At 46.5% G+C, this 13,120-nt stretch overlaps 1 protein-coding gene across 10 annotated transcripts in view; it reads left to right on the top strand.

Moving 5' to 3' along the window:
• The window catches only part of CRB2 (crumbs cell polarity complex component 2), a 112,304-nt gene that overhangs the window by 83,731 nt on the left and 15,453 nt on the right, over window positions 1-13,120 (top strand). For 9 of the 10 annotated variants that reach the window (XR_008440227.1, XR_008440226.1, XM_053996065.1 and 6 more), the window contains 6 exons: window positions 3,867-4,565; window positions 6,279-6,474; window positions 6,888-7,027; window positions 7,464-7,646; window positions 8,518-8,631; window positions 8,712-8,789. Coding sequence is in view for 8 of the 10 variants with exons in the window: in XM_053996065.1 (XP_053852040.1) it covers window positions 3,986-4,565; window positions 6,279-6,474; window positions 6,888-7,027; window positions 7,464-7,646; window positions 8,518-8,631; window positions 8,712-8,789 (1,291 nt within the window). In the remaining 2 variants the exon portion in view is untranslated. The remainder of the gene's footprint in view (window positions 1-3,866; window positions 4,566-6,278; window positions 6,475-6,887; window positions 7,028-7,463; window positions 7,647-8,517; window positions 8,632-8,711; window positions 8,790-13,120) is intronic. The other variant, XM_053996068.1, reaches the window with a different exon arrangement.

Genomic DNA, 13,120 nt, shown 5'->3' with positions numbered 1-13,120 from the left:
TTACAAAAGGTCACAAACCTCATCGTTTGGGGAAAATCTTTGTCAGCTACCTTTAAAGTGTAAAACCAGCCCTGTCCTGCCAGAGCTCAATGAATGCTTTATATGGGACTCTGGTAGCCTTTGAAGTTCCTCCTAATCCACCCCTAAATGTCTGGAACTGTTCTTCAAAGGAGCTGTGGTCTCCTTCAGTTTCAATTCAGCATAGGCTTGCAGGGTGGTATGATTATAATACACTTCTAATTTTTTTTCCCTTACAAATATCACTAATTTGTATTTTTCTTGTGAAACATAAAGGAAAACTTCTGAATGTCGTTGTTAATCCAGCAACAACTACTTTGGTGAAAAACTAGAAACTCTTGTCATTCAGTGATTTCCTTGACCTGATTTTCACAGTATTCATGAAACAGCATTGTCTGAACTACGTGTTTTCATGGTTGTTATATTGTGCAGCAGGAAAAGCTAATTTATTCATTTTTCTTATTAGCATTTGGTGCATATTCATGTGCTATTCACATTCATATATTAATCTATTCCAAAACTGAGTAAGTAAGTGTATGCCCTAGGACTGATGGCTGAAAAGAATAAAATCATCAGATGTGCTCTTTGTCAAGCCAGACGTTCAGCACTGCCATGGAAGGAGTATTAGGGTATTAGGGTATTAGAATACATTGACACAGGGCCATGTTTTGTCCTTGGGAAATATTCCATATTAGTACAGGTGTGCTGGGTACAGGGGACTGTGTGATACACTGTGGGGTTTGTGCTGTTAGTGTGCCTGAAGCCTCCACTGAGTCGGTCAAACACGTGGGGGATTTTCTGCCAGCTGCAGTTCACAGAATAATTTGCAGTTATTTAGATAAGTTGTATTTCTTGTGATTTACACTGCATTGTCCTCAGCCTGCTCCATGCATGCCCTGTGAGCATCACTGTGTTACTTCAGGGTATCTGTTCCAGAAAAGGAACATTTTCCTCCAAAATGCTGTCCTGCTGAAGTACATGTAGCAGTACTATTATAGCAGTGCTATTGTTCATGGTCACAGTGAGTTTTGAGCAGACCAGAGTTCTCCCTGTTCCTTCACTGCTGTCTTTGGTAGCCAGGAAGGCCTTTGAACTTATTTGGGAAGCTTTGTGTTGTCTGTGGTTGAGCTATATGATGGAACAAACCAGAAAAGGTACAAAAAGGTGTGTCTGTTGTGAAAGAACTTTGGGAAAGGCAGGAAATAGCAAAGGGCTTTGATGTTTAGCTTTATTTGCAAAAAAAACATTTTGCCTGTGTTCTTCTCATGGAAGCAGAAAGCCACACATGAGCCTTGGCAGTGACTCAGCCTGGCTATGCCAGCAGTGCCTGGGGATTCTGTGGAAATGGGAATTTCTTTGCTGATGGAGTGTGCTGCAGCTCCTTCCCAACATGCACCAGACTCCTTTTTTGTCCCAAAGTGTGCTCCTGGCCTCTGGAAAGTGCAGGCAGGGGCCGGTTACTCATTAAGCCTACAAAGGCTCATATCTCCTGCCTAGTAAAGCTCTTTTGCGAATAGTTTCTAATTGCCACAGAGATTCCAGGCAGATTCCGTCATCCTTGTTTTCTGCCTGACTGGGAATCTGAGAATAAAAGGGTTGATGGCAGAATAATGGGATTGCTGGACAGTGCAGGGCTCAGCAGCTCTCCCCAGCATCACATGAGAGGGGAAGGGAGGGGTGGGCCATGGAGATGATGCTGGGAAGAGAAAGGGCTGCCTAAATCCCTGAGCACCCTCCCTCCCCCAGCAGCACTGCCCCTTAAAAGAAGACTTAGAAACACTACAGTCTTTGGTGGGAGGAATTCGGGGGAGGTCAGGGCAGGGGCAGGCTTTTGTAAACCAAACTCTCCTATAAATCCCTTTCAGGCCCTGAAGTCGGTGCCTCCACCTTCAGGTACAAAGAGACTGAGGAGCTGATGGGGCAGAGTTGATAGAGCACCACTGACACAGATTAACTACCGGGGGTGGATAAGGTGCACCAGAGCAAGGCAAACGTGCCCAAAACTGGGCCAGGATAGTGCTGGCACCAGTGAGAGGATGTGGAGGTCAGCTGGGGAGCAGTGCTGAGGTGTGTGATCCTGGCCAGTCCTTAGCATGGAGCATGGCAGGGTAAAGCAACATTCCTCTTGGAGCAGGGGAGCTGCAGGGATTTGGGATCCTGCCCTCTCTCCACCTGCAGCTTTGTGGGGTTTACAGAGACTGAGGCCTGTCACTACCTGGGCCACGGCTACATAGAGAGGGCAGCAAAAAGGGTGAAGAGCTGCTTGCCCAAGGGTTTGGAGTGATGGCTTGACTTCCAACACCAGGGAAGTCTGGATTGTCTCACCAGTAGCAATTTCTCAGGAGCATTTGCTCCTTCATAAGCTTTATCTGTGCTTTGAGACCATTTTTCATAGACATTTTCCAAACATCTGCTATATAGTTGTTCGCAGAGTTACTTCCAAGTCTGGATGTTTCATTACACTTACACAGGAATCAGGCTGGGCTATCTCTACCACACAGCTTCTCTCTTATTTATCTTGGAATTGAGCAGAATGAAAAGCTCTGATCAGAAAAGGCCACAGTGGGATGAGGTGCTAATGACTATTGCCTTTGTAGAAGTCAAAGTTCTCTGTTTCCACTGCCTTTGTCCCTTTATTTAATTTTTTGTTGGTTTATGTCTTTTGGAAAGTGCTTAATTGTGGCATTGAATCCAGGACATATATCCTAATTCTAACATAAAGGCTGTTATCTCCTGTCCCCTGGGCTGTCCTACCCTTTGGCCAATCTGCCCCTTGTTTTACAAAGTAAATTTAAAATTTCTTTTGGAAAAGAAATGAGGATTCCTTCTATTGTTCCATTCTGCTCCATTTAAAATATTTTTGTTGAACGCTTTTTTTTTAATATCGTGTATCCTACTTAATCTCATTTATATGAACTAAATTTGCAGTTCAGTGGGCACGTCCCATCACATTTCCGGATGATGGAGTTGCTTAATGGGGCAAGAGCCTTTTAAACGCTGCCTTTGAGGGGACAGCAAGGCATTGTGGCTCAGCGTGAATTAACTGATCACATCCTAATGCTCTCAGATTTAGGGGAATCTCGTCTCAACATAGTCCTGGTTATCTGGTTGTTAGACTGGTGTTTTGGCTCAGCAGGTACTGATCCAAAATGCCATCAGCACGGTGATCTCAGCAGTCTCTGCTCTTCCTTGCTAAAATTGTCCTGCTGTGTAAATTTACATGTCTAACATGAGGAGAGGGTGAGGGTCAGTTGTTATCAACCTGAGCTGCCTGATGTAATCAGACACTCTGTGAAATGTGCCCATTTGGAGTTTGCCTTGCCTTATTTATGGGAGCATCTTCAAATCACTTCTGGGTTAGCTGAGAAAAAATTGTATCCCCGGAAGGAGCAGCTGGAACATACAGAGCTGCAGCCAATACCTGAACTCATCCTGCCTCTCTGGATTTCCAGGCACAAATGCTGTGCCCTGCCAGTGAAAGGGGTCATGGAATTTTACACTAAGTTAATCTTGTGAATGGATTTAAGGTGATATGTGTCACTGCTCTCAAAGTGACTCATGGATGAATAAGCACAAGTAAAATAGTTGGTTTGTGAGCGTCTCCTAAAAAATCAGGTAGCTGGTTACCCAAATTGGCAAGAGATTTTTGATTGCCACCAAATGAAGGGCTGTTGTCTTCTTTATAGTAAATGTTTGATTCTCCAGTATCATCCTCATCTCCTGGCTAGCGCAGCCCTTTGTTGTGTGGAATTTAGGTGGGCAGTCTCCGAGCTGTATGTGGGGATTGGCAGAACTTTTTTCTTTAGAGCTACAAATGCTGACTAACAAAAAGTCTCTTTCCTCATCAGGAACTTCATACTCTGAAAATGACAGTGGCTGTTCCTCATCCCCATGTGAGAATGGGGGGAGCTGTAAGGATTTGGAAGTGGGTTACCAGTGCACCTGCCCTGTGGAGCCTGTAGCCTACATGGGCATAAATTGTGAACTCCTCTATGATGCTTGCATTGAACATGGCTGTCCTGCCCACATGACCTGCACCCGGACTCCAGGACTCCTGGAATATGGGTGTGTGTGCACACCTGGCTCTGCAGGTGCCGACTGCGGCAGCGCTGACGAGTGCGAGAGCAGCCCTTGCACAGACCCTCGACTGGAATGTGTGGATAGCCCAAGTGGATACACCTGTAGATGCCAGCCGGGCCCCGGTGGAGAAGGCTGCCCGGCAGAAAGCTCCGTGTGCTCCAGCCACCCCTGCCTGAACAACGGCACGTGTGTGGCGGCTGCGGGCGGCTACCGCTGCCTCTGCCGGCCCGGCTTCAGCGGGGCCACGTGCGGGGACGACATCGACGAGTGCGCGTCGGGGCCGTGCCGGAACGGGGCCATCTGCAGGGACAGCGCGGGCGAGTACAGCTGCTTCTGTGTGCCCGGCTTCCAGGGCTCCAACTGCGAGATCGACATCGACGAGTGCGCGTCCCGGCCCTGCCGCAACCACGGCACCTGCCTCAACCACATGGACCACTACGAGTGCCAGTGCGCGCCCGGCTATGCAGGTACGGCCGGCCCGCCCTGCCTCCGCGGGGCTCCGGGGCTGAGGGGCTGCCTCACTGCCTCCTGCGGCTCTGCACTCCCGCAGCGTCGGGGGATGGCTGTGAGTAATGCTGTAGGGCTGCTGGCAGCAGCTTCCAGGCAGCGCTAGAGGCCTTGAATTCCATGTGTGGTGTAGGTGTTGAGAGACAGGGATCCAAGAGTGAGGCTGGACACAGGTATAGGCACAGGGTAGCTGTGATTAGTTCTCAGCATAAAATTAAGGGAGATAACATAAAAAGATATTTATCATCAGGAAATGGACACTTAGTGTTTCCAGGAATAGCTTAGCTCTGCTGACCTGGCCTGTATGTCTTTGTTCTGTCCAGCAGGATTTTTTCAAGGGAAGTACTTGTCTTTTGGAAAAAAATGTCTTTTAGCTGGAGACTTCCAATTCTTTCATGGCTGGTGAATGTTTATTTGGCATATGATTTAAGCATTTCTCTTTTGTGCATCTGTGCTAATGGTGACTCAGAGAGGAATCCACACCTGTGGGTTATCTGTGAGGAGGCAGTGGGGGCTCTCCTTCCCCCAGCCCTGCTTATCGGAGTGGAATGGGGTGGAATGTGTCCGTGTCTGCCTGGTACCACCTCGCACATGAACTTTCTCAGCCTTCCTCCTGTTCACAGACCGAAGTGTTTAAGGAGTTGAGTTGCTGTGAAGGAATGCTGCTGATTACCAGTGGAATGAGGAGAAGTTACAACATTAGGAATGTAGTCCCTGATGCTGACTCACTCTCTGATAAAAAATGAAGAGAGATGAAGGAGAAACAAGACAGATTTTTTTTATGTGGGCCCTAAGGTTACTGGTGATTTTGAGTATCAAGCATAATTCTGTCTTTGCAAATCAGTTTCTTTTTTTATCTTTATGCTGAATCCTCAATTCAGGATTGTGGGATTCCTTGCCAAAGGAGCAATAAAGTGACCCAGGCAGCTGGAGGAGTTTGTTGTGCTTCAAGTTATTCTGATGTCAATCATGAGGCTTAGCCTTGGGATTTAATTCTTCATCCAGAGGTTTGAACACCATTGGCCAGCAAGGCAAGGTTGTTTCCTGCTGCTTGCAGCTGGAATTTGGGTGAAGAAAGTTTTGTGTGGGTATTGAGGGGTTTGAACCAGATTAGGGGGCCCACATTCCGCCAGGATTAGGATGGCCATGCCCACTCTGTGGGGAGCCTTTGCCAAGGAGGGCAGATTAGATGGATTGATAGGTGGCACTGTAATAAGTAAGGTTTGGAGGTGATGCCAGGCCACAGGCAGCTCAAAGAGATGGAATATAGATAAGATAATTGCATAGAAATCTTTCATGAGGTCTTGTTCTGTCAAGGAGGTTGGGACTTTGTACCAAACAGGTGTTACTTGCTGAGACCAGTAGTGGAGCTAACATTGTATTTTTAATTACATTTCCCAATAAAATCACTTCCTAACATCAGGTATCCCTGTAGCCTGTGTTTTGCACTCCTTTGTGCTTTTTTCCTGGGTATCACAAAGCAAGTTACAAACAATTGAAATCAATGGAATTTATTTTCAGAGAAGCAGGTAGAGATCACTCTGGTAGCCAGCTGGGGTTGATAACTGATGACAAAACAAGATAACTCTTGTGATTTCATCTCACAATTCCAGGCAGCACATATGCACTTCTGTGGATTCATAACACAGATATTTTTCTGTTTTTTAACAAAGGTGTGAACTGTGATACTGAAATAGATGAATGTGCTTCAGACCCTTGCCAGAATGGGGCCCTGTGCAATGATCATGTTGGGTTCTACACCTGCACCTGTGCACCAGGTTACCAAGGAACCCAGTGTGAGGTGGACATCAATGAATGTGAGAGCCAGCCATGCCAGGGCAATGGGACATGTCACGACCTCATTAACAGGTGAGAAACCAGTGGTGGGGGGCAATTAGACACCAGGACTGATCTAAAGGTCTACTCAGTGCAGCCTGTGAAAATCAGAGTAGAAAGCTGTGGGGGGAATTGGATTTAGTGTTTTGTACATTGAGTGGCAGTAACAATGATTTGTGACAATAAGGGAGAAGCCCCCTCCCAGCAGCAGAACTCCAGGGGTGCTTAAAAGAAGGGAGGAACAAACATAGAGAAGTGGTTTGCAGAGCATGAACAGCACAGGCAACTGCTGAGAACACACCTGTGTGTCTAAATTTACCTTTCCACGGGTAAGGTGTGAACACAAGTGGTGTGAGCATTGACAGCTGAGCTCTGTTGCCCATTCCTCACCCGGGGCTTTGCTGTCCAGGGCTGAGCTGATGCCTTGCTCTGTTTGGTGCCCACAGCTACCATTGTGACTGCAGTGACACCGGCTTTGAGGGGACCCACTGCGAGCTGGACATCCTGGAGTGTGCCTCTGACCCCTGCCACAACAGTGCCACGTGCCTGGAGGGAATCAAGGGCTACAGCTGTGCCTGCTGGCCAGGTGGGCTGGGCCTCTCTGCTTGTGTGTGTGTGGGCACATGGCCATGGACAGCACGTGCTTGATTGCTGTGTTGCAGAAGTAGAAAATTAATGATCATACTGCATGGCCTCGTGTGAGTTTTCATCGTCTGGAACAGTGAGGCCACACTGCTGCCCCTTACAGGTCATCCCAAAATCCAGCTGACCTGCAAAAATCACCCTGATTCCCAACCATAAAGTTTTCTTTTCCATCATGAATTCCTCTATCACGAGGTGATGATTTCCTGTAAATTGATGATTTTGGTTCCTGTATTTGACTTAGTGGAGAAATTAAAGGGCCCAGGAATCTGCTAGATGAGATTTGGGGGTCTTATTCCCTCCTTTGAGTCAGCCACAGCATTTGGGAGCTGAGCTCCAGTGAAGTTGTGCACGGTGCTGACAGCAGTGTCTCGTGGCAGGTTACACTGGGCAGGACTGTGAGGAGGATGTGGATGAGTGTGTGACAGAGCCCTGTCACAACGGTGGCCTGTGCCTGGAGCGCTCCAACCCAGCCCATTATGGGACACAGCCCCACTTCCCCAGCAACTTCAGCTACAGCCAAGCAGCTGGCTTCCTGTGCCAGTGCCAGCCAGGCTTTACAGGTGAGCTGCACAGCAAATGTTCATCCTGTCTGCACTGGGTGGTACTGCTGTTTGAGGAGATGGGCAATGTTATCTCTGCAACAGAAATCTCTTAAGGACTGGTACTTCAGAGGGGCTGGCAGCCTGATGCATCAGGAATGTGCTTCTGCTCCCATTACAGACAGCTGAATGTCATTCCCTGTCCAAAACTGTCTCCAGGCTGAGGCAGCAGCCTGTGCACTTCCCTGTGCTGCCATGAATGCCCTCTGGCTGCGCAGGTGCCAGGGTGTTTTCCCTTTTGTCAGTCTCTCATGCATATGGCAGGATGCATCCCTAGTGATATCTCTGAAATTCCTCATCAGAGGAAGCTAATTCCTATTCTAGGTGTTTTCTTGGTGAGACTACTCTCATGGCAGCAACTGTATAATCAAAGTGGGACAAGAGGAGTTTCTTGGTATGGAGCTCTTGGAGCTAAAAGCTCTATGGATGTTCCACTGAAATATCACCCTTTCAATGGATTGGAGATATGTGTAAAATGCTGGATTTAACAGCTAGGGAAATTCCCTAGTGGGAAGGTATAAACAATAATACTTTATTATCTCATGAGAGAAATATGAATGTTTGGTCCACTGTTGCAGAGATGGGAATGGTTCAGAAGTTCTGATCTTCACAGTGCTTGAGACTGGGAAATCATTTCATACTTCATTTGCCCCCGTTGTTCTGTGCTGGTTTTTGTGTGCCAGTGCCTGCAGAGACATGCTAGACTTCAAGGAATTCTTTTGCATTTTTAGGTCAAAGAAAAGAAGTGCAAAACTTATGACTGCAGTTGTCATTTTTGTTTCACTGCTGCACGAGTGCACTTCCGAGGTGTGTTTGTGTTTTCACTTTGCAGGGGACACCTGCTTTACCAACATCAACGAGTGCGAGTCCCAGCCCTGCCAGAACGGAGGGCTCTGCCAGGACCTGGTGAATGGCTTCCTCTGTCAGTGCCCACCTGGTTATTCAGGTAACCTGGGGAAGGGGTGGCTGGAATCAGAGCCTTCTGGTTGGCTAATGCTGAACTGCTGCATTGCTGCCTGGCTGCAGGATTCCAGGATGAGAGGGCAGGACCAAGCTGGACTGGGAGTGTGCAGCAGGCTGTCTGCAGTTCAGGCTCAAAGCTGTGTGAGTGTGGGCAAGTAAGTTGATAGGCCATGAACTAGATTTGGAGACATAAGATCAACTGCATAGAGTCTAAGATCAGACTATTCAGGGCATCTGTATCCTGGAGTGAAAGTTACCTGGGAGAACTGTGGGGGTTTCTGTACATGCAGGAAATATATAGAAAAGCAGTCTTTAAATAAAAGAAGGGGTGTTTAACATTCTAAGTGTCACAGGTTGTACTGGCTGTAGCAGATTGGCTCACCAGCACATAAGCATCTGTAAAACATCTCCATTCACTAACACCCTGGGATGATAAGAACCAGCCATTTTTGGCTGAAAGCAGTGATCTGCTACGTTAGGAGGTCAAAAGGTCTTTGTGATCTGAGCAAAGGAAGCCTTCTCTGTTTACAAGGGAATGAGGAGTCTGGATTTTTCCCCAAATGCCCTGCCTGACCCTAAGGGTTCAGTTTGCTGGTTGAGAATCTGGGAGATGGTGAATGTTAGCCCTGTTGGGAAGGTCCTCTGCTAACTGGTACTTAACCTCATCTTTCTTTAAAATATTCGTTCTCAGTCTTCTTCATCTTTAAATTCCACATGTGTTGGGCAGTTTAACACCAGAGTAGTTTATAAGAAAGGTGATCCCAGCACAACCCTGGATTTCTGGATTTGAGATAAGGGTAACTTCTCCACAGTGTTACCAGGCTGCCACCTCGTGGGAAAAAGAAACACTTGAAGCCAGAAGAAAACTCTGTCCCTTAAGTTGCTACAGCAGGTAACAACATTCCTGAGACTCTCTCAGGCCTTTATGGCCTGGGAAAATTTTATCTTTTCCTTCTGTGGTTGCAGTGGTTGAGTTGTGTTGGTTTAATTCTGCCCAACTCTTTCCTGGGAAGACCTATTAATTTCATCTAGTTATCACTTCTGTAACTGGGCTGAATTAGTTGTGGGGTTTTCTGGCCTATCTCATTTGCTAATTTAGGCCAGATCAAGAAAAAATTGCTTTTGTAGATGAGGCCTTTGAAAATCAGCTTTTATCTAAGCTCGTTATCACTGCTTTCTCGGGCAGTTACAATGCTGTACTCTGAACTGAGATCTTGTCCAAAGAGATGGTTTAAAGTTTATGCTTCTTGTCAGAATTCCCACTCACATCTGTGCCCTGTTCTCTTTTCCTCCTGCAGTGCCCCAGCACCCACACAGAGCTCAGAATTTTATTGTACTTTGCCAAACTGCAGATCTGCTTAATCCTTTCCAATTCTTAGCATGCTCATGGGCAGAAAAGCTGACAGAAGCATGGACTGATGGGCAAAGGAGTGCTAGAGTTCATTCTGTTGCATCAAATTTGGGTTCATTAGTACTTGAAGGGGATTAGAAGCAGGTTGCTCTTCTGGATATTACTTTTGGTAAAGGACTTTGTCTCAGCTGAGGTAGTTCTGACACATCAACACAGCGAAAGGCTGGGAGCAGTCTGTGAGATCAGTGAGTGCATGTGGAGGAGTGAAGCTGACAGGGAAATAATAGCAATTAATCTCCCCTCCTTTGTCAATTAATCCCAGTACACTCATGCTGGGTAAACAGCTTATTACTTCATATTAGGATCACAGAACAACTTTGTGAAGCTTCCCATAATGTTTCTCTTCAAAACACATTTCTGTGGCAGCTTAGATCTGCCATGAACTTGGGTTTAGCTGCCTCTGCTGATTAAAGTGAACTTGCTACTCTGATGAAGAATGCTTTCTTGGGGCAGCAGGGGTTCCTTCTGTGTGTTTGCTTCTTCAGTCTGAGGAATTTGGGGAGTGTTGGGATAACAATGCAAGTCAGGAGAAATTCTTTCTTTGCAAATTAACTGCTTCAGTGCTGTCTCAGTGTAGTGCAGGCAGATGAACCTTCTCTCTGAAATGTAGTTGTTGCTAAAGTGGTGCCTGATTCCTGAGAGAACAACATAACAGGTCCTGAAGAGTCTGTTCAGCACATGGTTTGTGCTTTAGCAGAGGATATAGGTATCCTGAGAGGATACAAGAAGTACAAATCAAAAGATTGCATGGGTACTAAATGAGGTGCAAAGGAGAGGAAACTTGCATGCTCTTGGAAATTATGTCAACTGTGGTCAAGAGACAAAGCATATTAGGAAATGTCTGTCTTTTAGGGGGAAAAGAAATCCAACAAAATGAATTCTGATTTTTTTTTTTTTTCCAGAAATGGTTTCAGTCCATCAGGTATTTATTAGGCAATAGGTTAGGCCAGGATGAGAAAAAGACAGGTACCTCCATTTGACATGGACACTGATTCTTAACCTGCAAAAATGTTATCACTGAAGTTTGGATGATTCATTCTTTAAAAACTTTCAAATGGCCTAAGTGCTCCCACTGGAGCTAAAGCTGTGCTCAGCAGAGGAGGCCGTGTCCTGCAGCAGGCACTGTGGCACTGGGCAGCCCTGGTGAGGGGGGCTGAGCACGGCACTGCCATCGCAGCCATCCAGCCCCGGGCACTGGCACCTTGTGATCATGGGAGCATTCTGAGCTCTTCTGCACATGGCTGAGGAGCACTTTACTTTCATGAGAAATCAGAAGGTGATGTGGTGTGAGTGTGTCCCAGTATAATTGGAGGGCTTATTGACCATCTCACTTTGTTCAGCCATGTCTTTGTCTCCTTAAAGTAGAAACCTTCTGTGCAGCAGCTATAAATGGTGACTCTTGTAAGGGTGCCAGCCCAGATCAAATGGGCTTGAATTCCTGGGTCATGGGTCAGGAAATAAATGGGAGATGCTTCTTCCTTCTAACCACCTTTGAATAGATTTAATTTTTTTGTGCAGGTATTTCTTAAGTCAGATTTGTTTTAGAGATGGAGCCTCTAGAGCAAGGGCAGCTAAAAGGTTAAGATAGTAAAGAGATTAGAGGCCTGTTCCACCTTCAACCAAATCCCTTTTGGTAAATATAGCTGAAGGGAGCTAGGCAGCACTTGGTGAGGCTCCCCCCCTTCCCTTCCGCTCCACATTTCTTCTCCCTGCTGGATCACAGCTCCATGTTAATCAGACCTTTTGACTTCCCTGTCATCTGATCAGAAGGCTGTGAGTGCTGCAGTCCAGGGCCTGCTTGTGCCTGGTGCCAGGTGAGAGCAGAATCTGTGCTGGGTGCATTGGGGTGTGATGGATTTCCAGGCAGTAGTGTCCAGGTAGACTCTGTGTGTGTATGTGGGCCTAAATGTGTGGGTGCATAAAGCAAAATAGGCACCTTTTTGAAGACATTGCATGTTCTGCAGTCTTCACAGTTGTTACACTTTATTGTTGCAGTAGTGGCTGAATGTGCACAACTGCCTGTTTGTTTTCTCCTGAACAATAACAGAAGGGTCAGAGATAATGTTCCAAATCTGTGCTGGGATAGGTCTGTGTGTGCACAGGTCTGTGGCTTTCTGAGAAGTTTTGACTCCAAACAAACACTCACCATATCCCTCCCACTTCAAGTATCTGTAAAAGTGACTGGCATGTTTGGATTGAGTAAAATTACAAAAGTGAAATAGCTTGAGGAGTTGTTGGAACGCTTTTTAAATATCTTAGTGATACTGCTAATGGAGATTCCAGACAGTGACATGTGGGAGGTTTTGTTTGCTTGGACCTGACATTGATACAAACAGAGACTCCAAGTTTGGGGAAAAGCTCTCAGATAACATTTTTTCATAGAAATAAGACACTTGTCTTGGTTCTTACAGCACAAAAATACAACTATGCCTCCAGAAATTTTGTAATGTGAAAGTAACTATATTAAAAAACAAAATAAAAACAAACCCCAGAACCACAGAGGAAAAAGGAGACTGCAATAGCTAATTTAGTAAGGTGGCTAATGAGGAAAGAGAGTTCTGATTGTGCACTGCCATGTTTGAACCTGTACATTCAGCGTAATGCAGGGAATTTCTTTCCATCCAGTTTGACTTCAGGGAAACATCATGGTCATTAAAACCTGAGACTTTTCTTAGTGAATACAGCAGAGTGGAAATGTCTGTGCTCACAGATCACTGGAACAGGGCACAGGGAGAAGGAAAACTGCCCAATGGACCCTGATTCCCTCAGTAGTGAATGTGCAGCAGGGCCCAGGTTCACTCTGCATTTGGAACTCCCCTTGTTCCTATGGTTTAGATATTGCACAATGGTGGAAATGCAGCTTTTTGGCTTAGCCTATGAAAAGAACATTTTCAGGGAATTTGGCAGATTCACCTGGACCGCAGCAAGGGCAGGAGATTGTCTCCTGGCTTTGCCCTGCTGGGCTGAGGCCGTGGGCACTGCCGGGCACTGCGGGAGGCACGGAGCAGGAATATGCTGGGAGCACACATTCCTGGTGTCAGCACGGACAGGGGCCAGCTGG

This window comes from Vidua macroura, chromosome 21, assembly GCF_024509145.1.
Source record: "Vidua macroura isolate BioBank_ID:100142 chromosome 21, ASM2450914v1, whole genome shotgun sequence".
NCBI lineage: Eukaryota > Metazoa > Chordata > Aves > Passeriformes > Viduidae > Vidua > Vidua macroura.
The sequence above is the reverse complement of the archived record's forward strand: the minus strand, read 5'-3'. Positions and strand labels throughout refer to the sequence as shown.